The sequence below is a fragment of the Brassica rapa genome, chromosome A08, assembly GCF_000309985.2.
Source record: "Brassica rapa cultivar Chiifu-401-42 chromosome A08, CAAS_Brap_v3.01, whole genome shotgun sequence".
Taxonomy (NCBI): Eukaryota; Viridiplantae; Streptophyta; class Magnoliopsida; order Brassicales; family Brassicaceae; genus Brassica; species Brassica rapa.
In genome coordinates this window covers 3,776,315-3,802,710 of record NC_024802.2, presented here as the reverse complement: position 1 = coordinate 3,802,710, position 26,396 = coordinate 3,776,315, and the positions used below count along the sequence as shown (strand labels likewise).

At 32.7% G+C, this 26,396-nt stretch overlaps 3 protein-coding genes and 2 non-coding genes across 5 annotated transcripts; 2 read left to right on the top strand and 3 right to left on the bottom strand.

Annotated features, from left to right (window-relative positions):
• The first annotated feature begins 1,186 nt into the window (after positions 1-1,186).
• Positions 1,187-8,274, top strand: LOC103833073 (precursor of CEP1). The gene has a single exon (XM_033276885.1). The coding sequence runs from the start codon at positions 2,278-2,280 to the stop codon at positions 2,551-2,553; it is 276 nt and encodes a 91-aa protein (XP_033132776.1). The 5' UTR covers positions 1,187-2,277; the 3' UTR covers positions 2,554-8,274.
• Positions 8,275-13,233: 4,959 nt separating this feature from the next.
• Positions 13,234-17,172, top strand: LOC103833072 (pentatricopeptide repeat-containing protein DWY1, chloroplastic). The gene has a single exon (XM_009109171.3). It carries the CDS (start codon positions 16,466-16,468, stop codon positions 17,096-17,098), a length of 633 nt encoding a protein of 210 aa, XP_009107419.2. The 5' UTR covers positions 13,234-16,465; the 3' UTR covers positions 17,099-17,172.
• A 64-nt stretch (positions 17,173-17,236) lies between these two features.
• On the bottom strand, positions 17,237-17,308 carry TRNAK-UUU. The gene has a single exon. It is a non-coding gene; the product is annotated as a tRNA-Lys (tRNA).
• Positions 17,309-17,738: 430 nt separating this feature from the next.
• TRNAK-UUU lies at positions 17,739-17,810 on the bottom strand. The gene has a single exon. It is a non-coding gene; the product is annotated as a tRNA-Lys (tRNA).
• A 965-nt stretch (positions 17,811-18,775) lies between these two features.
• On the bottom strand, positions 18,776-25,397 carry LOC103833071 (major pollen allergen Ole e 10). Its single transcript, XM_009109169.2, has 4 exons — positions 20,677-25,397; positions 20,496-20,524; positions 20,165-20,408; positions 18,776-20,064 (listed from the first exon to the last, which is right to left on the bottom strand). The coding sequence occupies exons 1-4, from the start codon at positions 20,729-20,731 to the stop codon at positions 20,030-20,032; spliced, it is 363 nt and encodes a 120-aa protein (XP_009107417.1). The 5' UTR covers positions 20,732-25,397; the 3' UTR covers positions 18,776-20,029.
• Positions 25,398-26,396: the final 999 nt, after the last annotated feature.

Sequence of the window (26,396 nt, the reverse complement as noted above, 5' to 3'; positions counted from 1 at the left end):
ATATTGTAATAACTCATATATCACCATTAAAAATATATTCAAATATGACATTAAAATTTTTGAAATATTATTTTATTATATTTTTTATAATTATACAATTTTTATACTAAAATTTTAAAACAATTCTACAATTTTTTAAGAAAATTATAAACTTTTAATCGTAATATAATTAGTTTCTTCATATATCTACAGATTTTATAAATAATATTTAGTTATAATTTTTGATAATTATAAATAATTATATTAATTTATTATACAAGTTGATTTAATATATTTAACCAAAAAATGTATCTAAGATTGTAATTTTAATATATACATAAATATTCTTTAGTATAATTTATAATTGAAAAAATATTTTTATCTTAATTTTATGTTTAATTAAAATTAAATATATATTAAAATATTGGTAAAATAATAAAATCTACAATATTAATAAAAAATTTATTTTCATGTATAATTTAATTAAAATAATTAATTACTATACATGGGACAAGAAAAACATCAAGTTTCTTTTAAACCACAATAAATTTGGAGTTTGTGATTTCGGAATGATTAAATTTGAATTTTATTTTATAAAAATTATTTAACGCTGACAAAGATTAAACTAGGAGATAGAAAACTTAGGATAAGCAAGGATTTACCTAAAATCAATGTTTTTAAACCCGACCAGGACACTGAACCGGACTACTTACCGGATTGCTGGGTCACTGGTTCGACCGCGGATGAACCGCGGGTTGATAAATGAATTAATTTTATTATATAATAATATATCAGCTATGTAAATAAAAATATAGAAACTAAAGTTTAATATTTTCTAAATGTTTTTAAAACATAAAAGAATAGTTTGGATATTTATATATTTTATGTTTAAAAATATTTAGAAAATACTTAACTTTAGTTTTTATATTTTTATTTTCATTTGACATACAAAATATCAAAAAATAGGTTAGACTATTTAAAATTTTTCCTAACAACGTAAGAGTTATGACATCTGAAATAAATCCAAACATAAAATTTATAAATATTTAAATATTTAGATGCCTAATGTGAATAATAATTAAACTACAAATATAAAATAAACCAAAAGTAACAGATCATTGTAATAAATTATCAATAACGAAAATAAACTAACACCAAATCATGTCAATTAATTTTGGTTCTCTCTACCATTGTTCGCTTTATTTTTTTTAGGTGACATAGTGAAATCTTCATCAAAATATAAAAACACAAATATAAAACTGAAAAAGAAAACCTAACCTTTTTTTTGTCAGTACATAACTTCTTAATTGGAAGTTTAAAATATAAAACATAATCTAAAAATATAATTAAAAACTAGAAAAGCAAAAGTAAAAAGTTATTTATTGGTTCGACCGATGGTTCAACCGGTACCGGGTTTCGGATTTTACCGGGTTTTTGCGGATTTTTGCGGGTTTTTAAATATTGGGCTTTTCACAAAACCCAAACCGGATTTTTTCTGGGTCACCGGGTTTACCGGTTCAACCGCGGGTCCGGGTTGGGTTTCAAAACACTGCCTAAAATATTCAAATATCGTTAATGAAACCTTTGCTTATGTATGAAACCCGTTCGGAGAATCAAATATCAGATCTAAAAGATTTGTCTTATGATATGCAGTTTTATTCTCATGTTTGTCACAGTAAGGGGGCTGGCTCAAGGTATTTATGGATCCTTGGACAAAAGAATTTTTAATTTTTTTTACATCCATTTATGGGCAGCATATATTTTTGGGACCTTTATCCCTAATTATTTTTAAAAATTTGAACTCCTCTTTAACATTATTTTGGTTAAAAAAATGTTTGGGCCCCGGAACCGACATCCCTTTGCCCCATACCCTAAGCCGGCCAAGCCCCCTTCTTGTCGACAATCCAGCTGAATCTTTGCATACTATGGCCGTGATCTAAATAGCTTTTTTCCTCAATCCACTGTACATGTGGACCAAAAACCTGAGCGTGTAAATACATGGGCCATGTATACATATGAGAGCAGAAATGCACAGTTGGAAACATATGGAAGTATGAATCACCTGGATCACATTATATACTCAGACATCATAAAACATCATCATTTCCCTATTTGAAGTAAAATTTCTCCACATTTAAGACAATGCTAGGCAATGAAAGCTTCACTCTTTAATTACCTTTATAAATACAGAATACCCCATTCCTCTGGTTTCCATCTTATGCTCTTGTGTATCTAACATTAATATTTTTTTTTTTGTTTCTTACACATTCTTATATTTACTCGTTTGTCCGTGACTCTATGGCAATTTCAAACAAGCATGTTTCTACATTTATATTTTTCCTTGGATTGGCTGTTTTGCATGGAATTCAGTATACAGAAGAGAGACATTTGAAAATTACTTCGTTAGAGATTGAGTCAACTTATATGAATCCTGAGGCTGAGAATTCTAGCATTGTGGTCACATATACACGACGTAGTGTTCTTCAAAAGGCGGTCATCACCCACCCCACAGACTTCAGGTCGACAAATCCGGGCAACAGCCCAGGTGTTGGACATTCTCATGGACGACATTGATTTGGGTATCATATCATACGTCACAATTTATATCATATAGAAAATTATATGTATTTTTCGTGTAAACTTGTCATCTAATTCTGAAGGGATGTTTGGACATCACTTTACCATTTCAATGTTTTGACAGTACTATGATAATCATGTCTTTGTCGTGGGTTTGCTCCACTGTCATGTTTGTAAAATTATATAATGAATAAATCACTTTGAGAAGAATATAAATTAATGAAAAATATCTTGCTAAGCTGACTATAATACCTAATTGTTCAATGAATTCAGTAAGTGTAAACCTCAATGAAAAGCTTAGGGCAACCTCAACGGTAGAAATGGTCAATTGAGGAAGTGAATAATAAAATATTATTACTTTTGTCTGTTTAATTTTAATTATTTAGATTTAATTTTTAAACAAGATTGGTGAGTTATAAGCCCTGGGGTTATAAGGGTGACAAGTGTTTCTATAGTTTTAAGGTTCTTGTAACCTCAAAAAGAAGACACGGGATGTTAAAACTTTTTTACCTCTCTTCTACTTTTTGAGTTTTATATTGGGTGTAGATGCTTTCCACAACCACAATTATATTTACAGTCATAAATCTATGTTAATCTTGATTTCTATTTTTTTTTTAAAGTTCACAGCTCTTTTTTAAATCCACAACACTTTTTAAAATTCATGTCTTTATACTTGCTTTGAAAAGACAAATACCTATAGCCTAAGTTTAAAGACTTTTAAAATTAAAAATCTAGAGTCAAAACAAAACATATCACAGCAATATTTCTATAGCAAAAATAAAATAAAATCACAGCTCTTACCAAATCAAATCATTGTTTTATTTGTTTAGATATTTATTACCGTTGGACATGGCCTTACGAAGAAAATACTTAACATGAAATATGTAGTCACCACGTCTCGGGAAACTGTTGAATATTATATACCAAGTTACAGTGACAAGAAAAAAATTATATACCAAGTCATATAAAAGCACCTTCTTTGAAGATACCCAATGAATATTTAACTAATTACAAAAACTAAAATAAATATAATAAATAAGAGAGAGGAGAGAAAATATGTTAAATATTCTTGAGAACTCTTTTTGCATGTGTTGGCATATAGATTAGAGGTTTGGATTTGCTTTAGATAATAAATTTTAATCAATCAATTTATTTATATTAAAATATTAATATTATGAAATTGAGAAATTTTGTCGATAATGGTGCTCTAAGAAAAAGACTTAAAAGTACAAAATTTTGAGAACATTGCCAAGCATGACCTAAAACTCAATTTTAAATATAAAAGTATATCACAAATTCAATCAAATGCTAAAGTAACTCAAAAATCTAGTGAAATTACAATAAACCTCTTATGACCAAACAAAAAACATGTATGCACTTTTAAGAATATAACCACATGAAGTCTTGTGTGGTTTTGTAAGTCTTACATTATAAGAATTTTCGAAAGGTTTTTTTTCATATATTAGATCTTAAAAATAATTTATAAATTAAAAAAAAATATTTTTATGGAGAAATTTTTGAAATAATGTAATTATAAACATTTCTAATGATGAATATTTAGATTTACTAAATTGATTTTTTTTTCAACATACATGAGTGAATATAGGTTGTAAGTCATTAATGTCTTTGGTTTAAGGTTTGGTAAAATATGTTGTAGTATTGTTTATATTTTAGAGTTAGATTTTAGAAGCTTAATTTTTTTAAGAAAATTCAATTAGACATTTATGTGTTTAGTTTTGTATATATTAACAATTTTATAACTCGATCATATATTTAATGAAGTGTTTGTTGCTATTTAGTTTTACTTCTAATTAACATGTAATGCAGTAGAAAGATTCTTGGTAAGTCTTCTCGGACGAATAGTAAACTTAGGGTTTACAAGACTTTCAGGTAATGAAATTTTTATCTCATTATATAAAAACATTTTATATATTCTCTCTCTCTTCTTCTTAAATGGCCGCAACAAAAATGTAATGTTTTTCACTTTGAAACTCTCCAACTTCTCTCCAATTTCTTTGAACTAGAAAACACCAAATTTTATATGAATTTCTCTTTTTCTCTCATGTCTTTCTCACTAATTTATCATATTTTTTGCAGGTTTTTCATTACATGGTTCTCATATTTCACTCATTTAATAATCATATCATAAATCAGTTGTAACTTACAATCCAATTTTGAATATATATATTTATACTATAGTGTAAAAACAAAAAAAATAAATGACGTAATATGTGAAACAATCATTTTAACCACACGAGATCGTCCATTTGTTCAATAAATATTATATCTTTGTTACGCCCTCCATACATGCAATATAATCAGAATATCTATTTTAATATATATCTATATTATTAAAAGTGAAGTAAGTATTAGAAATATATATTTTCATTCTAATAACTACAGTGATGATTGGTTCGACTGTGACTTTAAAAATTTAGCTGTAGAAGTTTAGATGTGGATAAATTGGTTGTAGTTGTCAAGTTGTTACAATATACTTTTTCTCAAGAGACTTTTGCTGTAGTTGAATTTGTTAGAGCTGTAAGCTATAGGCTTTAGATCTTTTTAAAAAAAATATGTGAAATATGTGTTGTATATATAAAATTATTATTTTTATCAATTAAAATAATTAATATTAATATATTTTATATATTATCAAAGTTTATTGTTATTTAAAATGTGATATGTAAATAATATTTATGTTATTTAAATATTTTAATAATTTTAAAAAACACCCAAAATCAAAATTAAAATATTTATAAAAGTTTATATTATGATTATATAGTTTATCTGATATTATAGATAATTGTTTTCATTTTACAGATTCAATGCCTAAAATACATATGAAAAAAATTTGCCTTATTTTTTTTTACTGTAGCTTTAAAAATAAAGTTAAAGCATGATTGGTAAAAATTAATAAAAACTTGATGTATGCTTTAACTTTTAAAAATAATGCTACAACAGAACTGGTAAAATTTAGTGATTTAAAAGCAAATAAAACTAAAGTATGGAGATAAAGCCCAACCAATCACCTTAATTAATTAATAACTATTAATTAATTGACCACAAATCATTTATTTTGTTAGATTTTTCTCTATCCTAACTTCAAACTTAATTAATTAACTACAAATCATTTCTTTTGTTAAATTATTTTCTAACCAAAAGTACGAAACTTACGATTATTTTCTAACAGGATTATTCTCTAACCAAATTTTACAGTAAAACTAAACAAATTTATTTAAAATGTATCTACAAACTTTAAATTTTATATATTCATGTAGATCATTATTCTATTTTATATACAAAATATAAACTATAGATATTTTTATTAAAATATATAAATTTATTTTTAAAATATATATTAAATAATGTGATGATTAATATAATTCACACATATAAATTTGAATTATAAGAATACAACAAATAAATTTCAGTTTAATAGTTTCTCAAAAAATAAAAATAGAAGTGAAATTTATTTGGCATATACAAAAATTTTATAGACATATATATCTATTTTATTAAAACATGATACATTTAATTTTGAAAATATAGATTTATTAATATATAAAAACATAATAATTGGTACTCTAATTTAGAAATAAATACATCAAAATGATTACTATAGTCAAAAATATAAATTGACAAATATGTTACATAATATATTTTTGATTGGTTTTGTATTCTACCACAATATTGAGAAATCATCAAATTACACAGAATAAAAATAGTCCATTTATCATAATTACAAATCGAACAAATACCCATATGAATGTATGTTTGTACAACCATTATATTTTTGTATTGTAAAAAAAAAATTATATGTTTATTTTATTAAATTAAACACACGTGCATCTGCACGGTCAAGCTCCAGTATATATATATGTGAGGAATCAGAAGCGGCTCTGTACTTGAAAACGATGGAATTTTTATGATCATGTTGGTTATTAGACTTCAAGCATCCTAAAGCATTAATAACTTCCTTCCCCAAAAATGAAAAATGTATTGAAGGCATTTTGATGTGAAAAACAAGGGTTAGGTCTTGATTATATCGTAGAAATCAATGAAACCGTGGAAGCAGCGGATGATATGTAGCTACAAAAAAGGAAAATAGCAAGAGAGAGTTCAGAGAGCGAGCTAGCTGATTTCTGATAGAAAGAAATGAGGAGAGGGCTATCAATATATATAGAAAAGCCAAAAAGACTTTCGAGAAAAGCATCTTATTAGGTATACAAGACCTATCTTCATTATTAGACTTAGAAAACATTCAGTCTTCCAAGGAGTGTGATGGCTGAGTTTCCTTGGAAATCGGCACGTGGTGTACTACTTGAGAATTGACTTGCTCCAATTTTATAAAAAATTAGATCGAGACAAACGATGTAAACTAGGTTAAATCCAAGAGAAAAAAAAGAAAAAAAAATCTCATTGTATCATGGAACCTATTTTTTACATAAATACAATATTGAAGTTAAATCCCTTATCTGATAGCCAAGATTGCAGTGTACTTTGTAATTTCTCGTGCTCCACTTAATCTTCCGACTTTGAGGACTCTCATTGTTATCTAGGTTCTGAGAAAATTGCAAGACATCACCTTTAGAGTCAATGAAGTGATTTACTCATTTTACCTCTCTCCGTTAACTGCCAGAGACAATATATACTATTTTCACCCGAAGGAAGACTCTCCCATCATTGAAGAGGTCCCAAAGGAGGAAATAAAAAGAGTAGGTTCCGACGAGAACTGGAATTGTAGATATGTCTAATTGAATGTCGGGCCATTCTGGTTTCCTCTCTTCTTGGAGTCTTGCTGGTAGGTTTATGATGCTGCTAACATTTAGTGATTAGGATAACTCCTATATGATCCCTTTGTTTTGGCTTTGCAGACTTCTCTCATCATGTTGTTGGTGCATGAGAAGAATCGTCTCTTAAGGCAATCTGTTTCTTCTCTGACAGAGCAATGTCTCATTTCTTATTAGTAAGGATTCTTTAGAGAATAGTTGTGTTTGGGGGTCTGTTTGATATCCCATGTTTATTTGTAAGCCTAAGATTGTATAAGAACTCAATATAAAGAAACTCTTCTTTATTATCTTAAAAAACTTCCTCAAAACTTAAGTGCTCAATCACAATCTCTAAAACTCTTATGTGAACACTCTTGCATATACTTTATATAGAGATTAATGTTTCCATATTTCCTAAACTCTTAGGAACTAACTTTCCTAAACCCTTAGGAACTAACTTTCCTAAACACATTAGGATTAGTGTAACTTCTTCTTTAAGTTAACTTCATGTTTATCTCCAACATTCTCCCCTTTAAACTTGAAGTTAGCTTCATCAATGTCTTGAACTCCCACAACATCTTTCATTTCCTTGAACTTGATTCTTTCCAAACCTTTAGTTAGAATATTTGTCTTTTGTTCAGCTCCATGTTGGACGTCGACTTGCTCGTTCTCGATGCATTCTCGGATAAAGTGATAACGCTTGTGTATATGCTTGCTGCGACCATGAAAGACGGGATTCTTTGTGAGTGCTATGGCTGATTTTTTGTCAAGCCATATCACCACTCTTTCATTCGGTTTTTCAGTAACGTCTTCCAAGAGTTTTTGAAGCCATATTGCTTACTTTGCAGCTTCGGTTGCAGCCATAAACTCAGCCTCACATGATGACAATGCCACAGTCACTTGCTTTTGAGAACACCAAGTGATTGGGCAATCATTCAGGTAAAATATGTGACCTGTAGTAACTCTACCATCATCTTCATCGATGTTATGGCTTGAATCACTAAACCCCTCAAGTGATGTCGCGCTTCCTTGCTTGTATACGAGGCCTAACGATGTTGTCCCTTTTAGGTATCTCAAGACATGTTTCAATGCTGCTCCATGTGACGTTTTAGGATCGTGCATGTACCTACTGAGCAATCCTACACTGAATGGTAGGTCTGGACGTGTGCGGAGTAGATAGCGCAAGCACCCGATCTTACGTCTAAAGTCTTTCTCGTCAATGCTCACTTCTTCTGCTGACTTTGGTACCTTCAGACCAAACTCCATAGGAGTGCGTGTAGCGTTACACTCAGCCATACCTGCTTCACTCAGAATCTTGTTTGCGTATCTTCTTTGATTCAATGTTATCCTTCCCTTCTCTTGACATTCTTCAATTCCGAGGTAGTAAGTCAATAGCCCGAGATCACTCATCTCAAAATTACTCGACATCTCCTTCCTAAACTTGTATAAAGGCTTGATCAGAACCAGTTATTAGCAGATCGTCAACGTATACGACTACGAGAAGACAACAATTTCCCTCTTGCTTGCGGTACAAGGCAGGCTCTTTTGAACATCTTGTGAAACTTAGCTTCCCAAGGAATTTGTTGAGCTTCTCGTTCCATTCCCTTGGAGCTTGTCTCAGACTATACAAAGCTTTATTAAGTTTGTATACCTTATCTTCTTCTCCTTTAACCTTAAAGCCTTCAAGTTGCCTGACATACACCTCCGCTTTTAACTCTCCATGAAGGAAAGCGATCTTGACATCCAAGTGATGGATTTCCCATCCGTTTGATGCAGCTAAAACAATAATAAACCTAATAGTTTCAATGCGCGCAACTGGTGCGAAGACTTCCTCGAAGTTAATACCATGGCATTGAATATATCCTTTAGCCACTAATCATGATTTGTGCTTGTTGATGCTTCTATCTGCATTCCGTTTGTTCTTGAAGATCCACTTTAAACCGATTGGTTTGGCTTCCGGTGGAAGTTCAACGAGATCCCATGTTTTGTCTTTCACAATCGATTTGATCTGTTCATTGCATGCATCACGCCACACATTCTCTTCCATTGCACTTTCAAAATTCCACAGGTCTTCATTCAAGAGAAGTAAGAGTCGCTCTCCTTCCTCTTCTGCGAGACAAATATAATCATCAAGATAAGCAGGCTTTTTATCGATTCTTGTTGGGGTCAAAAACGGATACGACGAAGTTGATATCCAAATCTCCGTAAAAATCAGTGTAAACATTTTTTACGAAAGTTATTCTTCGTAAAAAGAACCTTTACGAAGAGGATTGCGGTAAAATCTTATTCTAAATCTCAATCGAACCACTAAGTACCAATTTTCCAAAACAACGGACACGTATCCAAATCGGTCACGCACAAGCCAAAGCTCGGTCGCTACGTAGCGACCAAGCACACACACAGCTCGGTCGCTACGTAGCGACCGAGCGCACACATGGCTCGGTCGCTACATAGCAACCAGGCACATACACGGCTCGGTCGCTACGTAGCGACAGAGCTCGAGCTCTCGCCAAGCCCGGTTGCTACGTAGCGACCGAGCACGCACACGGCTTGGTCACTACGTAGCGATCGAGCATGTACACGGCTTGGTCGTTACACAGCGACCGAGCTCTCCCAAAACGTCGATACGACATGAATCCATGCATTCTCGTCTACTCTTCAATGCTATCTCCCTTGAGCCATGGCTAAACTGTTCTTTGTTTATCGTCACTCGAAGTCATCAGTCAAACTTTACGATAAAAACTGCAGAAATTCATTTTTATCAAAGAAACCATAATAAACGTTTTGAGTCAAAGAACGGCCCAAAGAGACCTAAACGCAGCTCGAAGCCCACTTACGATTCCTTAACCGAAATCACATAAGTCTTATGATGGTTTATGCTTGGTTCATAAGGCAAGATAAATGTCAAGTTTCTGCGGATAAATGTAAAGTTTCTGAAGATAATCACGAAGATCAGAAAAAACAGAATATCTCCATTTATGAGTTATGACGGCTTAAGGGCAGAAAGAGAAAAGCGCAAACCAAACTAAGAGCAAGTATATAAGGAGTCCTAGGCGAGAGGAAGAGGAGGATACGCAATACACAGCAAACTTAGCACTTAGAGCAATTTAGGCAATTTTTCGTTTTTGTTATTCGAGCTGTGACTCAATTAGGTTTAGCAGCTTTAGGGTTTTAGAACTAGGAATCTCGCCGACAGCTCTCGTAACCCAGGCTCTTACCTTGTTGTAACGCTCAAACGTGAATTCGGAATAAGATCAACTTTGCTATCTTTTCAATTTATCTTTTATCGCCTTTATTTCATGTTCTGATTGCTTGGCCTGTGGTATTAGCAGATATCTGAGACCTCTGGGAAATTAGGGTTCTCTTACTTTCCTTATTTAAACGGAAATCGATAGTGTGAATTTATGTTCCCACATTTCTATTTGACCTTTGAGGTTGGTAGTGCTTTGTTTCTTCACCGGCTTCCTCTTGATTATCGTTGTTATCTTCCTCGACTGCATCTTCGTGCCCAAGTTCACTGCTAGATATATCGTTGCTTGCTTCCTCAAGACCTTGATTCCCATACTCTTCAAATGTGACTGTAAGTGCTCATGTTTTCTCAGCTTCATGATGACCATTTTTGTTCCATTCCAATAGTTTATTCTCTCCGAATACTACATCTCTGCTCATGACTATTCTCTCTTGTGTGGGATCAAGTAGTCTATATGCTTTAGAGCCGGGCTCGGTTCCAAGATGTACTAGAGTACGAGACCTGTTATTCAGTTTTCTCAAGTTTGTTGACTCTATCTTAGAATGCGCAATACAAATATCCAAACACTCATAAGTGTTTAATGTTGGGTTTTCTTCTCTTGAACGCTTCATACGGGGTAGGCATGGACATTCGGGGTCCCAATCGAGTTTTGGTTTTATCCATTCGGGTTTTGATTTTTCGGGTTTATCAAAATCAGCCCCCATTCGGGTTATATAAAAGTTCAGTTCGGGACCGGTTCGGGTTCTATCGGGTTTGGGTCGGGGTAAGTAAATCTCCAAATAACCGGTATAACCCATTGTACTTTCGGGTTCGGGTCCCCATCGGTTCTTCGGTTTAAAAATACATGATTTATACCTATTTTGTAACTAAAAATTAATGAAATCGGTTATTTGGATTTAAAATACATGATTTGTACATATTTTAATAGCCAAAACATAAGTAAAATCGATTCAAAAATAAGAAAAACCATCAAACGTGATCATTCACAATCAAGCGAAAGATAAACATAGTTAGTGATAGAAATAAAACCAGATAAATGAACTCATAAAACAAAAACTATTAAGTTCTCATGAAATGAGAAACATTATTCAATGAAAACAAAACCAAAATCTAAAAACTTCAGGCTTCAATCGCCACATTCCACCATCAACCTTCGTGTAATAGATAATTATTTTAGAAGTTCAATAATATCTTAAAGTATTTTGGATACACATATTAAGAATTAACATCATATTTGGTAGAAGTTCTTTTTTGTGATTTTAAATGTTTTGGGTTCTATTGGATATTCATTTAGGTTCGGGTTAGGTTTGGATAATACCCATAACCCAAAATACCAAAAAACAAGATCCATTCGGTATTTATGTCGGGTTCAGATTCATTTTTATCGGATCGGGTTCGGTTCGAATTTTCGGGTTCGGTTTATTTGCCCAACCCTAATACGGGGTCTGCAAGGTCAACGTCTTTGTTGCCACTCGGTTAATTAGATAGGTCGATGTCTCACCGCTTCTCCCCACAGGTAATTTGGCACTTTCATGTGTGTTAAGATGCTCCTAGTCATCTCTAACAAGGTTCTATTTCGTCTCTCCACTACTCTGTTCTGTTGTGGCTTGTGTGGAGCGGTTAGGTGTCGTTGTATGCCTGATACTTCGAAAAACTCTTAAAATTCTGAGCTTATAAACTCTCCCCCTCTATTTGTTCTCAACGTCTTAATGGTTGTACCGGTTTCGTATTCAACTATTTTCTTAAATCGTTTGAACTTGTCGAATGCTTCTCCCTTCTCCTTCAAAAGGATAGACCACATATAACGCGAGTGATCATCTATGAGCACAAATATATAGATGTTTCTTCCTGCAGTGGGTGGTGTTATTGGCCAGCATAGATCACCGTGTATGAGTTCTAGGACTTCAGATGCACAATATGAGGTTGAAGATGGAAAGGGCTGCCTTTTTTGCTTTGTACGCAATCAACAATTGCATGTTTCTTTTTCGAATTTCAACTCGGGAAGTCCGGTAAAGAGTTCCTCTCTTACCATTGCCTTCATAGCATCAACTCTAAGGTGTCCTAGGCGTGCGTGCCAAACCAAGCATTCACATTGTAGTTGAGTTTACAGGCACTTTGGTTCTTCTATCTCCATCACAACCTTGTATAAACGATTCCTTGCTCTTGGAGATTTCCTAATTATATTACCATCCTTATCGTGTAAAGTCTGGTAGTTCTCTTTCATCCTTACATCACATCCCAACTTTGTGGCTTGCCCGAGACTTATGATATTTCTCTTAAGTATTATGATGATATTGACATCTGCAAGAATTTTTCTTTTCTAGTCTTAACTCAAGAAAAAAATAGATCCTTTCCCTTTAATGTCTATTCTTTGGGATTAACGTTACGTTCATTGAGATAGATGTTTTTGTGCATCATGAGTCTATCGGCTTCTTGGGTTTCATCTTCATCCTTACTCTCATTTGTCTCTAGTAACTTGAGTACTCTATCAGGACATGTAGCTGTAAAGTGTCCTAATTTATAACATCTAAAACATGGGATCTTCGTCGCGTCTCGAATGTCCCAATACGACCTACCGTGTTTTCTTCCTCTGCCATAATACCGGCCACCTCGACCACGCCCTCTGTACTCACCATGATAGTCGTGTTATGTTTGCGGTTCTGAATTAGCGTACACGAGTTTGTTTTGACTCTCCTGCGTGTCTTCTTCTTTATCAAAAATATGTTCCCCGTATGTTTTCAGACGACCTATAATGTCTTTGAAGCTTGTAGTCTTTAAATTCAGGATTTTTTCGATAGAGGAAATGGTGTGAATGTACTTCTTACGTGGTAAACACGATAAGAATTTCTTCACTAGCTTTGATTCATCCATACTTTCTCCTAATGCAGCTGACTTGGATGATAATTCTGATAGCTTGCCCACAAAGTCATCAATTGTGTCGGTGTCCTTCATCTTCAATCGATTGAATTCAGTCATTAGGGTTTACAGTCGTGCCTCTCAAACCTTATCAGCTCCCACGTAATGAAATTTTATCGCATCCCATTCTTTGCGGTGTCGAGTCCTCCAATGATGGCATGGAATTCATGTTAACATACTATGAAATCGAGCAACCCGACTCAACCCTGCTTATTCAAGAAACAACCCAATACGTGGTGAAATTACTAACAGACGAAGAGAATAACGTAACTGATGATCTTCAAGTTACTCTTACCATCACAGACTACAACCAAAACGCGACTGCAAGACCTGACGTCAACCTTATCTGCTGCATTGATCAATGGCTTCGTACAAACATAAGATTTCCCATATATAGGAAAAATTATCTATGATTCAGCATTATTACAATTTATATGGGTGTTTCTTATGTTCCAGTTTTATTTACATACTGCTTTTGATTTTCGTTTAAATTTTTAAACAATATAATATATAAATGTTTTTCTTCATTTCCTGATATGTTCCACTACCAGAATTAGTTTTTTGTTTTTAAAACCAAAAATCAGATAAAAACATATATGAACAAAACTTCATTACACATGTTTAAATTCAGATTAGTCACTAAAAAAAATTTCAAATGCCGTTCCTTCTATATACTGTCCATATGGTACTTAACAGTATAAGTATGTTCTCTAAATAAAATTAACTTTATATTTAAATTTTACTAAATTTACTTTGTTACGACTATCGGCTTTTTATTATACTTTTATTGAATCGATTAATTACAACCACTTATGCTATTTCACTTTGAATTAAGTAACTTTAAAAAAAAGTAATACATTAGGATAGCTAACCAGTATCAATTGGATCAGAAAAAGATCATTTTCTCTCAACATATTTTCATTTTCATATTTTTGAACATTTTTTTTTATTAAAACCATTAAATGTATTGTAAATTCATGTAAGAATAAAACATACGAACTTAGCGCATAGCGCCGGAATACCACTAGTAGATATATATACAAGTAGCCTATGTTTAGATTAGCTGGTGAAATTTTGAGAGAACTTAATAACAAAGATAGTTTATGTTCTTAAGTAATTGGTATGTGGCAAAAATAGTTTATTTTCTTTAAGAACACTGAATTCAGAGCCACTGATGAATTCAGATTAAACAGATCTATAATGTTTGTTTAAAAAAATTTAATAAGAGAAATATGTTCTCAGAATTTAGCGCATGACTAGCATTCTCTAAACTTGATTTTTAAAATACTGCAAAGGGCTCAGTTTACTCTACTTCATCGGATCTAACTCTAGGATTCCATAATATGGATTGTGCTGCTTTTCCGGTCAGTATACGACCAGCAACAAGTTCCCAACGTATTTTACACTTAAAACATTTAATATAGTGAAAATCACTACTGTAAAGACATCTCAAAGTTTTAGAATCGGAAAATGCCCGGTCTCGTCATGGTTCGACTTTTGTCGCAATCAATCTTGATGTGAAGGACGTAAAATATTGATAGTAAAATATATTTTTATACGCTTACTTTCATAATAGCCACAAACCATGAGAATTTTAACGTAATGCTTTTGATTGGTCGGTCACGTCAAGATTTAATTAAATCTTCAAAAACAACCAAATATCCAGACTCAATTGCTTCTTTATTCATCAATTGAGCCCATTCTATCTATGTTATGCTTTTACTGTTCCACATATTCTAAAACCTTTAATGTGTAATTATAAACCAGATCTATTGTTTTTTTCTATTTCAAGGATACGAACAAAATAAATTAAACAAATAGCCGAAAGGTTTTTGGAAAACATTGTACAGAGTCTCAATGCAAACTAACTGTTAACATTGCAAGTATTAACTTTTAAGCTACTTATCTATCTAAACTCAATAAATTGAGAAATTACTAACGATCAAGAACAAAAAAAAAAGGCTCAGAAGTGCTTGAAAGGTAATCACGAGATTGAAAAATCTCACTCATGTGATAAAAGGTCATTTTTTTCTTCGTCATCGCCACAATTTTTTTTGTTTCCTTTGAGAAAATCAAAATCAAAGAAGAGTTTGAAATCATCGAAACAAAAGACGGAGCAAATTTAAGATTTATAAAACAGAACGCAATGAAAAACGAAAACTAACATCTGTAAGCTTAAACACCCTTTTGGTTGGCTTCAGTACTGACTCGTATCGTCTTATATATATAGCAAACCCAGAAACTAGGGCAAATCGCAAATGTACTGAAGCTTAAAAGACACAATTACCCCTATAGTTTCATAGTATATCAAAACTACCTTTATATCGTCGGCGTCTCAAAAACCCAACGATCTCTTTTTTTTTTTTTTGGGCGAACCCAACGATCTCTTATAAAAAACAAAAACTTGATCACCTGAAAAGTGAAAACTATCTCGAAAAATTCTACACGAAAGCTTGATAGATTGATCACAAGACATGATTTTTATCACTGTTGCAAACACAAAGCTCACTCTGCTCCCTCATCACCACCATCTTAGTGACGTAGCTAACAAAAACAGAGTATCCAAATCTGTCAACAAGATTGCAAACTCGTGAGACTCACAAAACCCCAAGAAAGTAAAGAACAAGTTATCAGCTCTTTTGCTGGTGTGAATGGTTTGATCTCTACGATCAATTGGTTCAATTCAAGAAAGCTTTGGTTATGGCAGAAAAGCATTGTCAACGAGAGAAACTATCTTTAAATTGATAGAAACCAAGACTTCCAGCGCTAAAGGATTGTGTGATTGGTATAGTGCAGGAAACTTTTTGTGGACCTGGTGCTAATAGTAGAACAGAGGTTTTTGTTTGGCTGTTTGTGTTGTTTGTCTGCTTCTTGTAGATATTTGGTGTGAGAGATAAGTCTCTCTATTTCTATCTCCACATTGTAAACTTCCCTCCAAAGAAAGCTTATCTTTTTCTTGGATTAGCCACAAGAGATGGCTCTGGAGTCTGCTTTCTCCGCGAGTTTCTGCTCCTTCCCTTTCCCAAAAGCAATCACCATTGAGAGAGAAACCTTATCCTTTCGCCGAATCATTACCTCGGGAGCCAAGGGAATTGCAGGTGAGGGTGAAGTTCAAAACTTAAGGATAAGCACTGATGTCAAAAGGGTTTTCAAGAAAGAGAAAGCTGAGACCCAAGCTCACAATAGTGGCAGAGCAACATCAAGAAGACTTTCAGGATCAGTACTGGAAGATAAGCAGGAGATCTCAGGACAGAAGAAAGCTATTTTAGATAGAAGCAAGGCCGTAGTGAAGCTGAAATCTTTAGGAAAAGAAGTGAGAGAGGCTGGCTATGTACCAGAGACAAAGTATGTTCTTCATGATATTGATGAAGAAGCTAAAGAGAGAGCATTGATGCATCACAGTGAACGGTTAGCTATTGCGTTTGGGCTTATAAACACGCCTCCTGGGACGACCATAAGAGTGATGAAGAATTTGAGGATATGCGGAGATTGCCACAACTTCATTAAGGTGTTGTCGAGTATTGAAGGTAGAGAGTTCATTGTAAGAGATAACAAGAGGTTTCACCATTTTAGAGATGGTAGTTGCTCTTGTGGAGATTATTGGTAGAATTCTTTTGTAATAAAACATTTGGTGTAACATTTTCAAACTGAACAATCAAATCAACGTAATTTTACAAAACATCTCAAAATATTTTTGATACCAAGATTTTCCAGTTAAATATAAACCGAAAATAAGTGCAAAGTTCGTCATCTGCGGGAATCGAACCCACGGCCACGGGATTAAAAGTCACTCTCTCTACCACTGAGCTAAGACGGCTTGTAAATGATAACAAGAGGTTTCATCATTTTAGAGATGGTAGTTGCTTTTGTTGAGATTATTGGTAAAACAATTTTGTAATAAAAAGATTTGTTGTAACATTTTACAATACATGTCAAATTATTTTTGATACCAAGATTTTCTAGTTAAAATATAAACCGAAATGAGTGATGCGCCGTCTGTGGGCATCGAACCCACAGCCACGGGATTAACGCTAAGACAGCTTGTAAGGGATAACAAGAGGTTTCATCATTTTAGAGATGGTAGTTGCTCTTGTGGAGATTATTGGTAGAATTTTCTTGTAATAAAACATTTGGTGTAACATTTTCAAACTGAACAATCAAATCAACGTAATTTTATAAAACATCTCAAAATATTTTTGATACCAAGATTTTCTAGTTAAATATAAACTGAAAATAAGGGCAAAGTTCGCCGTCTGTGGGGATCGAACCCACGGCCACGGGATTAAAAGTCACGCGCTCTACCACTGAGCTAAGACGGCTTCGTTGAATACAAGTAATACTAACAACATATTTATAATTCACACCAATATACATCAGACTCACTATCATTGTATCACTTTGTTTGATATTTCCCTTCTTCATAATATATATATAAGTCTCACTGTTTCACAATATGGTGGAAGTGAAGATCAATTGTTTTGAACAGATCCAAAAAAGAACACATAATGTGTTCTTCCAATTGAATAAATTTGGCTATAAAGTATCAATGAGAACGCCAAGAGATATGTAAAGAAGAAGAAAAATGCCAAAGAAGAACAGGAAGAGATAGTTTTTTATGCTTGGAGAATAAAGAACGCCAAAAGAGGAGAAAGAAGGCTGTTAAAGAAAACACAGTGTTTTGAACCATAGACTAAAGCTATATGCCTTTAAATTGTTTTGGCCGGCACAAACTTCTCGTCTTGTTTGGACGAAATAGCAGTGTAATATAAGTCTTATAAAACATGTCCTGTAACGACCAAACTGGAACAAACAAAGATCCAAATCCACCAGTTTCGTGGCTTGATGATATTGGTGACCTATCAAGCGCAACTGAAATTGATGTTGTTGATATTGGTTGATTCACAACTCCAATAGTAGTTTCTTCTCCTTCTAAACCAAGCAACATATAAATATATAGTTCATTTATATATATGTAGGAGTTATAGTCAGAGCGGGGCATGGGGACATTAAGGCTCCGAATGGTAACTACGGTTTGAGCGGTACGGGACAAGCGGTTCAAATCCGGTGCAGTTTTAATAAAAATGTATAGATATATAGTATATGTAGAGATTTTTGTTATTGTTAACTGCGGGGCGGGGCAGGACGACGGTTACCATCCGAATGAAACATTTGAATGGACCCCCAGTTTGTGGGGCCCCCCAATACCAGAGAAAAATTGTGCAAAAATGAATTTATATGTTAATATGTTATCGTGAAGATTTACTTGAAATACAATAATTGAGTGAATGCCACATTTTCTTCCTTCTTGATTTCCAGTTTCATATGTATTTACATTTGTTTCCAACTTGTCTATAAAAAAAGGCACTATACTCAACTACTATAGTTTAAATTTATACATAAAATTTGTAAAATCTTTACATTAATCTGTAAACAATTTAATTTCGGATAGAGCCCCGAAAATCTCAGGCCCGGCTCTGCTTATCATTGACATGGAAATCCATGAAGATTCCTTACGGAGAAACTATGATCTTTTGATAAAATGATACCTTCAACTTCTCATTATTCTGTTACAGATTTAACCAAAAAAATGATTATGTTCCAGTTTTAACCAAAAAATGATTTTGTTCCAGTAAATGAGATGACTTATGTCAGTTTCTCTGTATTATGTAAGTTCTATTTTGCACTTCGTATACTTACGTTAAACTGATCAAAAAGTTTTTGTTTGCCAATATATCATAACACAAACAATATACAGTATTCGACCTTTGATTTTCAACCATTTTATAATTCTTTAAATTTTAGTATTGATGACTTTGTAGTTTTTTTTCAAAATCTCAGATAAAAGTAGAAAAATAATATAGCAAAAAAAAAATTGCCTAGTATATGTTGAGAGAAATTTTATGTCTATTTCTTGTAATTTTCAGCTTATTTTCATAACTCAAAGTCACATGTAACGTTTTCATTGACTCCGCTTGATTCAGCCATTATGAATCAAAACACTTTGTTATTTTTTTTATTCAGTTATCCATTCACTTCAGAACTAACGCCGAGTTGACGGTATGGGTCTGATTGTGTCCTTATGTACATGAGTTTGTTTTTCTAACTTTATTCCATGATTTTTCTACTTTGATATTGCTTTTCACTTCATTTTATGTTTGTATTATGCTTAGATTTCATAGACCAGAATTTACACCCCAAAAATATTGTTGGACCATGTAAAAATTGGATTTTCTGTCCATATCTCCACTTTGTTTTATTAACTGGAGAACGTTGGATCATCAGATTCTCTTACCTCAAGTTCATATTGTGCAGGTTGTAAAAACTAACAGCAGACTACAATTTATATATATTTTTCTAACGATGATAAGATGATGGAAAACTTTTTCTGAAACTTACGATGATAGATGATGTAAACTTAAACATTTAATAGTTGCAAATAGAACCACATAAACTTTAGATATCAGATATGAAATTCGAGAACTAGAGTTCTCTATTTTGTTTTTGTAACAAAGACGAAGCTTTATATACTTCATATACTTCATTTTTTTAATTGATATTTGCAATTTCCAGTGCCTGAAAATAAAAGATTAATAAATTAAGTATTGATTCTAGGTTGACATAAGAAGACTTTCATAATTGTTTAGAGACAAAAAAAAAATCAGATGAAACTCACTCGGATCAGTTATGGCAATGATGCCAGAGCCTGCGAAATTGCAATTCCAAAAGTGTCTTCCTTCTGCTTGATAATAATTATTCATGGCTACAGAAGCATGAAGAAGGAGATCCTCAGGAGAATAACATGCACCGCCATTCGATATAGCTGCACAATTGACTTTAGAACATGCAAAATCAATAATTTGTTGAAGTTTTTCTTTCTTCGTAGCTGGTTTCGCCACACACCACTCCCCATGATGACCCTGCGAGCATTAAATGATAAAACACACACACATATGAGATTGATGTTTTGTTTTGTTTTCAACTTTTGGGTTATCGTAAACATGTACCTCTGCGTTGACTCTCGTGAAAGTTCCTTCTATTAAAAACATCAAAATGAAATTAAGATTGTTACAGAATTTGGAAAATCATACAATCAAATAAAACTCCCAAACGACCTAAAGCCATATGCATCGTTAAAATTGATCTCTAAATTCTATTGGGTCTGATGATTAGTTGTGATCACATTACCTGAATAAAGGTATAAAAAGATGACGAAATAAAGACATATATGTGCTTTAGCCATTTTTATAGCTTGTTTGACGTCTGAATACTCTTCTCTATGGTTTTGCTTTGCAATATATACACGTGATTTGGCCGGCCTATCTCCTACATATACAAATAGATATTTAAATAATATCAAAGTTAAAAAAATTAATACGACCTATTTAAAGGTTATAATACTTAATTGTCAAACTTTCCAAAAGAAATTATTAGTATACTAAACAAGCATATGTCATAATCTCGAAGATGCAATCACATTTACCAAATTTTACTTTTAACTTTTTAATTATAGGGATTTTTTCCTTTTTTATAGGATCTAAAATTTATTATAGCCCAAAAGTATCAGTAAATACAAAATAAGTTAACTGAAATTATACCTTTTAATAAATTGTCTTTTAATAATGCGAGTTTGAACTTGGGTGGTGACATAATACAACATTAGTGCAAACAATTTGACAACAAAATCATGACTATAATTTTTTCTTCTACAACATAAATATTAAATGAATGAATTTGTCATTTAATGTTAATGTCTAGAAATATTTTAAGCACTATTTATTAGTTATATTTATGAAAATTAATAAAGTATATTTGTATCATTTTGTGATATTATACGGCTATAGGAATGACTTCATATCATTCTGTGATATTTCCTTTATATAACTGAGGAGTATTGTTTAAGTTGTAATCTTGCATACTATGTTGAAGTGTTATTACCACAACTAGGTCCGTGTCCGCGCTACGCGCGGATTGTGTGCTTTATTTTTTGTAAACATATAATGTTTAGAGAAGTAAACATTTTAAACTATTCTTATTTTACCATGCACACAACAATTTGTAAGTATTAAAATTTAAAATTTGTTTGTTACTATCAGAAAATATATAGAGTGGTAAGCAAACTCAGTGAAAAGTTACTCAAACTTTAGTTCATATATCTTTTGTATTTGAGTTTTCACTAAAAACTGTTAAGCTCCACTTATTTATAATTTAGTTATACATTTTATTTATTTATTTTTTTGTTAGCAATTGTAATATATTCATTCATGGACAGTCTGTTGCGTATATATATATTTACTTTTTTGGATGGAATCATATAGTGAAAATCAAAAAACAAATATGAATAAAAGAGTTCCTTTCCTGGTTTGGTGTGATGTCAAAAAGGCACCTAGCTTCTGCCTTTTGTTCTTTTTTTTAGTAATTGAGCGTAGCTGCTGCCTTACAGAGAAAAAAAAATAACTTGGAATAAAATTGAAGTCTCTTGACTCAAAGAAAAGTCACGGATAAACATACCTCAATCCGAGCACCTTTGTTGAATCTTACAGAGACATAAACATCTAAGAAACATAAAATTTTAGAGAGACGTAAACATCTAAGTCACAATTCAATAATCATTGCATCTATATGGGTATTTCCACCGAGATGCATGAATGCGGTATGGACTCTTTCTCTTGCTCTTAAATCGATTGGAATGGAATAAAAGTATATATTTCTTCGCCTTTTTGCTAACTTATCCAGCTATAACAAAAACAATTTGGGACATGACGAATAGAATCCACGCATCATTAAGTCAAGCTTATACGGTTATACCTAATAAACTGTGCATACATTCTCAGATGTCTCTCCCCAAGTTCAAGAATGTTGATAAGCTATTCTTCTATGCCAGGTAATTTGTCCTCATGTGTTTATAGTATGCGTAAAAACTTATATAGTTGATCATCAAATCCAGACTTACTTTTCATATCAAAGGAAAGAGTTTGAATAGCTAATATAATAAAAAGTGCATTGCAGTTTCTCACACTCTGTAGATAAAGAAAACATGCACTTTTCAAATGATACAAAGACACATACGAAATAAAGATAGGTTTACTTTAATTCAGAAGGAACATCTAGAATCCTAAATTTGGTCACATACACACATGCAATGTTCATCGTATCTTCAGTTGTACTTCTTCTTTATATTGAAGGAAGAAAAACGGATACTGTCGTTATGGGCTATACTGCAGTAGTAAGAGCAGTCTCCATTGGAGTAATGTATTCAAGTTTTAGTTAAGCAAGTGAAAAGAAGGTAGACTCCATCCAAATAAGTGCTAGTTTCTCCGACTTTATTCTTCTTAGTGATGTTCTAAGCCAATGGAATCACTCCTCTGTTGGAAATTTCCACTGACATTCCACCTCCAGCCGCAAGCAACTGCCAAAACAAAACCATCAATATATCTAGATTACATGTTACTTATCATTCTTTGATTGCTTATATTTTGTCTTAAAAGTTCTTCTTTATCCCTTCATAATTATTTTTGTTCTTGTGGTAATATGTAAATATTGTATCTTTTAATATTAATTCTTAATTCGATGAACTGGAATAACATAAGTAGTTGTGATTAATTGATTCAATAAAAATATAATAAAAAATCGATAATCGTAACAAAATTAATTTAATTGGAATTTAGACAAATAGTGTACTTAAATGTTTTATGTAGAGAACATACTTATACTGTTAAGTATGATGTGGACAGTACATAGAAAGAACAGATTTTTTTGACATTTCTGTTATTAACATTTGTAATTTTTTATAAATTTTTTGGGTAGGTTTGTTGTCTAATTTGGAAAGCAGATTTGCTATTGGTGTAATGAGGCCTATTGGTCATCGCAGTGATTTCTATTGACTTAGTGCAATGATTTCTATTGATACATCGCAATGATTTTTGGAAACCAAACCGAACCATATTTTTTTCAGTTTACCTTGGTAAAATTTTGATCGACCCAATCTAATCGAATTCTTACCTAACCGACCCAAACTAATGTGTGTTGTGATGAAATGTAACCAATTTTAGTTTTGAAGAGATTCGTCGAAGTTCATGTAGGTAGATCGCATGTGTGTGATGTAACCGTATTTTATATTTCACTGGTAATTGTGTTGGTAAATTAAATGAAAACAAAGGAACTTTAACATGCAAAAGGTTTTTTTTTTTTTTAAAGATAGCTTTATAAACGTAGTCTCAAAAATGCTTAAACAAAAATCAGTGTAAAAACAAAAGTAAAGAGTAGTCACGGACATTCGGTTCTCAGTTCAATTCCGGTGCTATTCTTTTAGTTTTTTTTTTGGTTTTTTGGTTCTAGAGGTTTAGGACCTGTATGGTTATTTAAAAAGTTTGGTTCAATTTCGGTTCGGTTATTTGGGTTTTCAGTTCGGCACGGATAACAAAGTTGGGAACCGGCTTATAACTTTGAAATCCATCTGGTTCCGGTTTTTCGGTTAGTTCGGGTTAAAAGTGAAAAAAAATCGAGTTTTCGGATTAAAGATCAGATTTGGTTTTGGGTTTTCAGATAAAATTAGGATAATTCAGACAATTTTAATTATTTTGGATAAATAAATTTTAAAAATTCAAATTTTTTGGTATCTCGAGTTATAAATAGTATTTTTAAATTATTAGATTATTGTAAAACTAAATATAGTTAGTGTTTATAATATATAAACTATATTATAGATATTCTGATATCCATTCGGTTCATGATTCGGTTATGGTTTTCTGGTTTTAGAGATATAGGATTCACTACTATAATTGATAGGATCCAAATCCAAAACGAACCTCGTTTTTTGGTTTGGTTCAGCCCGGTTCTTCGGTTTTAGATAAATATGCTCGGGGCTAGTAAAGAGTAAACCGAATTTTTGGGCGCTAAATGTAGTGTGTCTTTGTATAATCTTTAAGCCATGCATTTAAATTTTTAAAGTCAAGATGTAAACGTAAGTTTGAACATGGCGTAATTGTAGTGAAAAGGATTTACTTTTGTTAACTTTATGAAAATTCACCAAGTATTTTCCACCATTTCGAACTGATGTCGAGTCCGTCTCGCTGAACCATTTATCTGGTTATAATTAAAAACAATTTTAAAGAGGGACATTTTAATTAATTTAGCTTGCTTGAATGTACCTTTCAAGCAAGATAGATCAGTGTAGATGTATTTAGAAAAAGTTAGCAAATTTATCCACTAACCGTCTTGTAATTCAAAATAATCTTCTCTATTGTAGTGCATATCCTTAATTTGATTTCTTACACCAATTTACAATAGAAAATCAAAAGAAAATATAAAGTGATGGCAATCAGAAACTTAATAAACCTGAGTAGATCATATTATGGATGGACCGAAGACGACATAGAGACAAAAGAACCATGAATGTCAACAGTCACTTTACTGATAGCTCTTTCGAGTTCTTCTTGGTGAGCGTCCACAGCTAAATCACCTGATGTGCCATGCCAAAATCAGCTTTTGGACTATTCGATGTGGAAACTGCAAGATCCCAATTTTCTAGCAAACTACAAACAGTGATATACGACTTTGGACGCCACTGGTATTGGATCAGCGCGTTGGCTACACCATCATTCTTCACACGTGCCTTCACTGTGGTCAATGGGTCATTAACTTTTCTCCTAAATACATTCAGCTTCTACTCGGTTAGACTGGATTGAATTACATGCTTCCTTGTATATATCCATAGCATCAGTGATGCAGCCTTATAAGACCAACAACCCTTAAAAGAGTAGGGTCTGACATGAGAAAGCAAACCTAGACTGCGGCTGCTAGAATCTTCCATGTAGCATTTTTGGATTAGCTTACGAACTGCTGTCTGGTTGGCTTCGCCATCCAACATGCTGTGAAGCTTTGTAATGGTCAGTGGTTACATATTGCATCGGAAGATAACAAAAAAAAGTTAGTCAATAATGCATTTCAGTACCATCTTTATATATCTATCTTTTTCTGCGTGTGTATTAAACTTAGGGTAAGAAGTCTCACATTTTCATGTACATGTAATCGTCAGGAGCTACAGCTTTTCTGTCTTTTGGAGCAGCTTTAGTGCTTTACCATCAGATCCATATTTCACAAATTTGAATTAGCTTCATGGTTTCAGGTTATATTTTGGGTTTAGTTGATAATGAATATAAATTAAAAAGCAAAGAGAACGAAATAAAATCAGTAGGAACATGGTACATATCACCACAAGCAGTTTATAATTGATTGAGTTAGTTAGAGGCGGATTTAAAACAATGAGTGTGTTGTTAAGATGGAGTATAACCTGTAGTGGTGAACTAAGGACATAAACATTTCGCTCAGATAGTGTCACTGACTCAATATTATTCACATTGTCATATTCGAAAGCAGTTGAGAGAGAACCGTCATTACTCCTCAAAGCCCTGTCTGAAACACAATGTAGCAGTACTGGATTTTTTTAGCTTAAACACATGAATAATAGAAAGCTGATGCAAAGAACCTTACCCTTTGACGTAGCTATCGCCAGCAGTTCTCTCGCTGTCAAAGTAAAAAATGGGTTCCGAAGGTAGCGTTAAGAAAAAGGCCACATCATTGCCAAATTTTTTTGCATTAAGCTGCATAGCTAAGCTGTCAAAGACACTCACACAGAACGTGGTATCCCTGCGTTTGGGAAGAGAGGAGTGCAAACTCATATCAATTAACACCAAAATAAGTTTTTCAAAGAGTTTACCAACATTAGAAGGATAAGTGGGCTGTGGGCATGACCTGTGAATGCTTTGTGTTTCTTCATTGTAAGCAGTAATGATATCCATAACTTTAGCAACAACATCCATAAAACATTAAGAGATGAGTAAATAAGACAAAGATACTGAAAGCTTCGAGTGAAGGAGTTTGAGAGCTGATAAATGAAACATACCTGG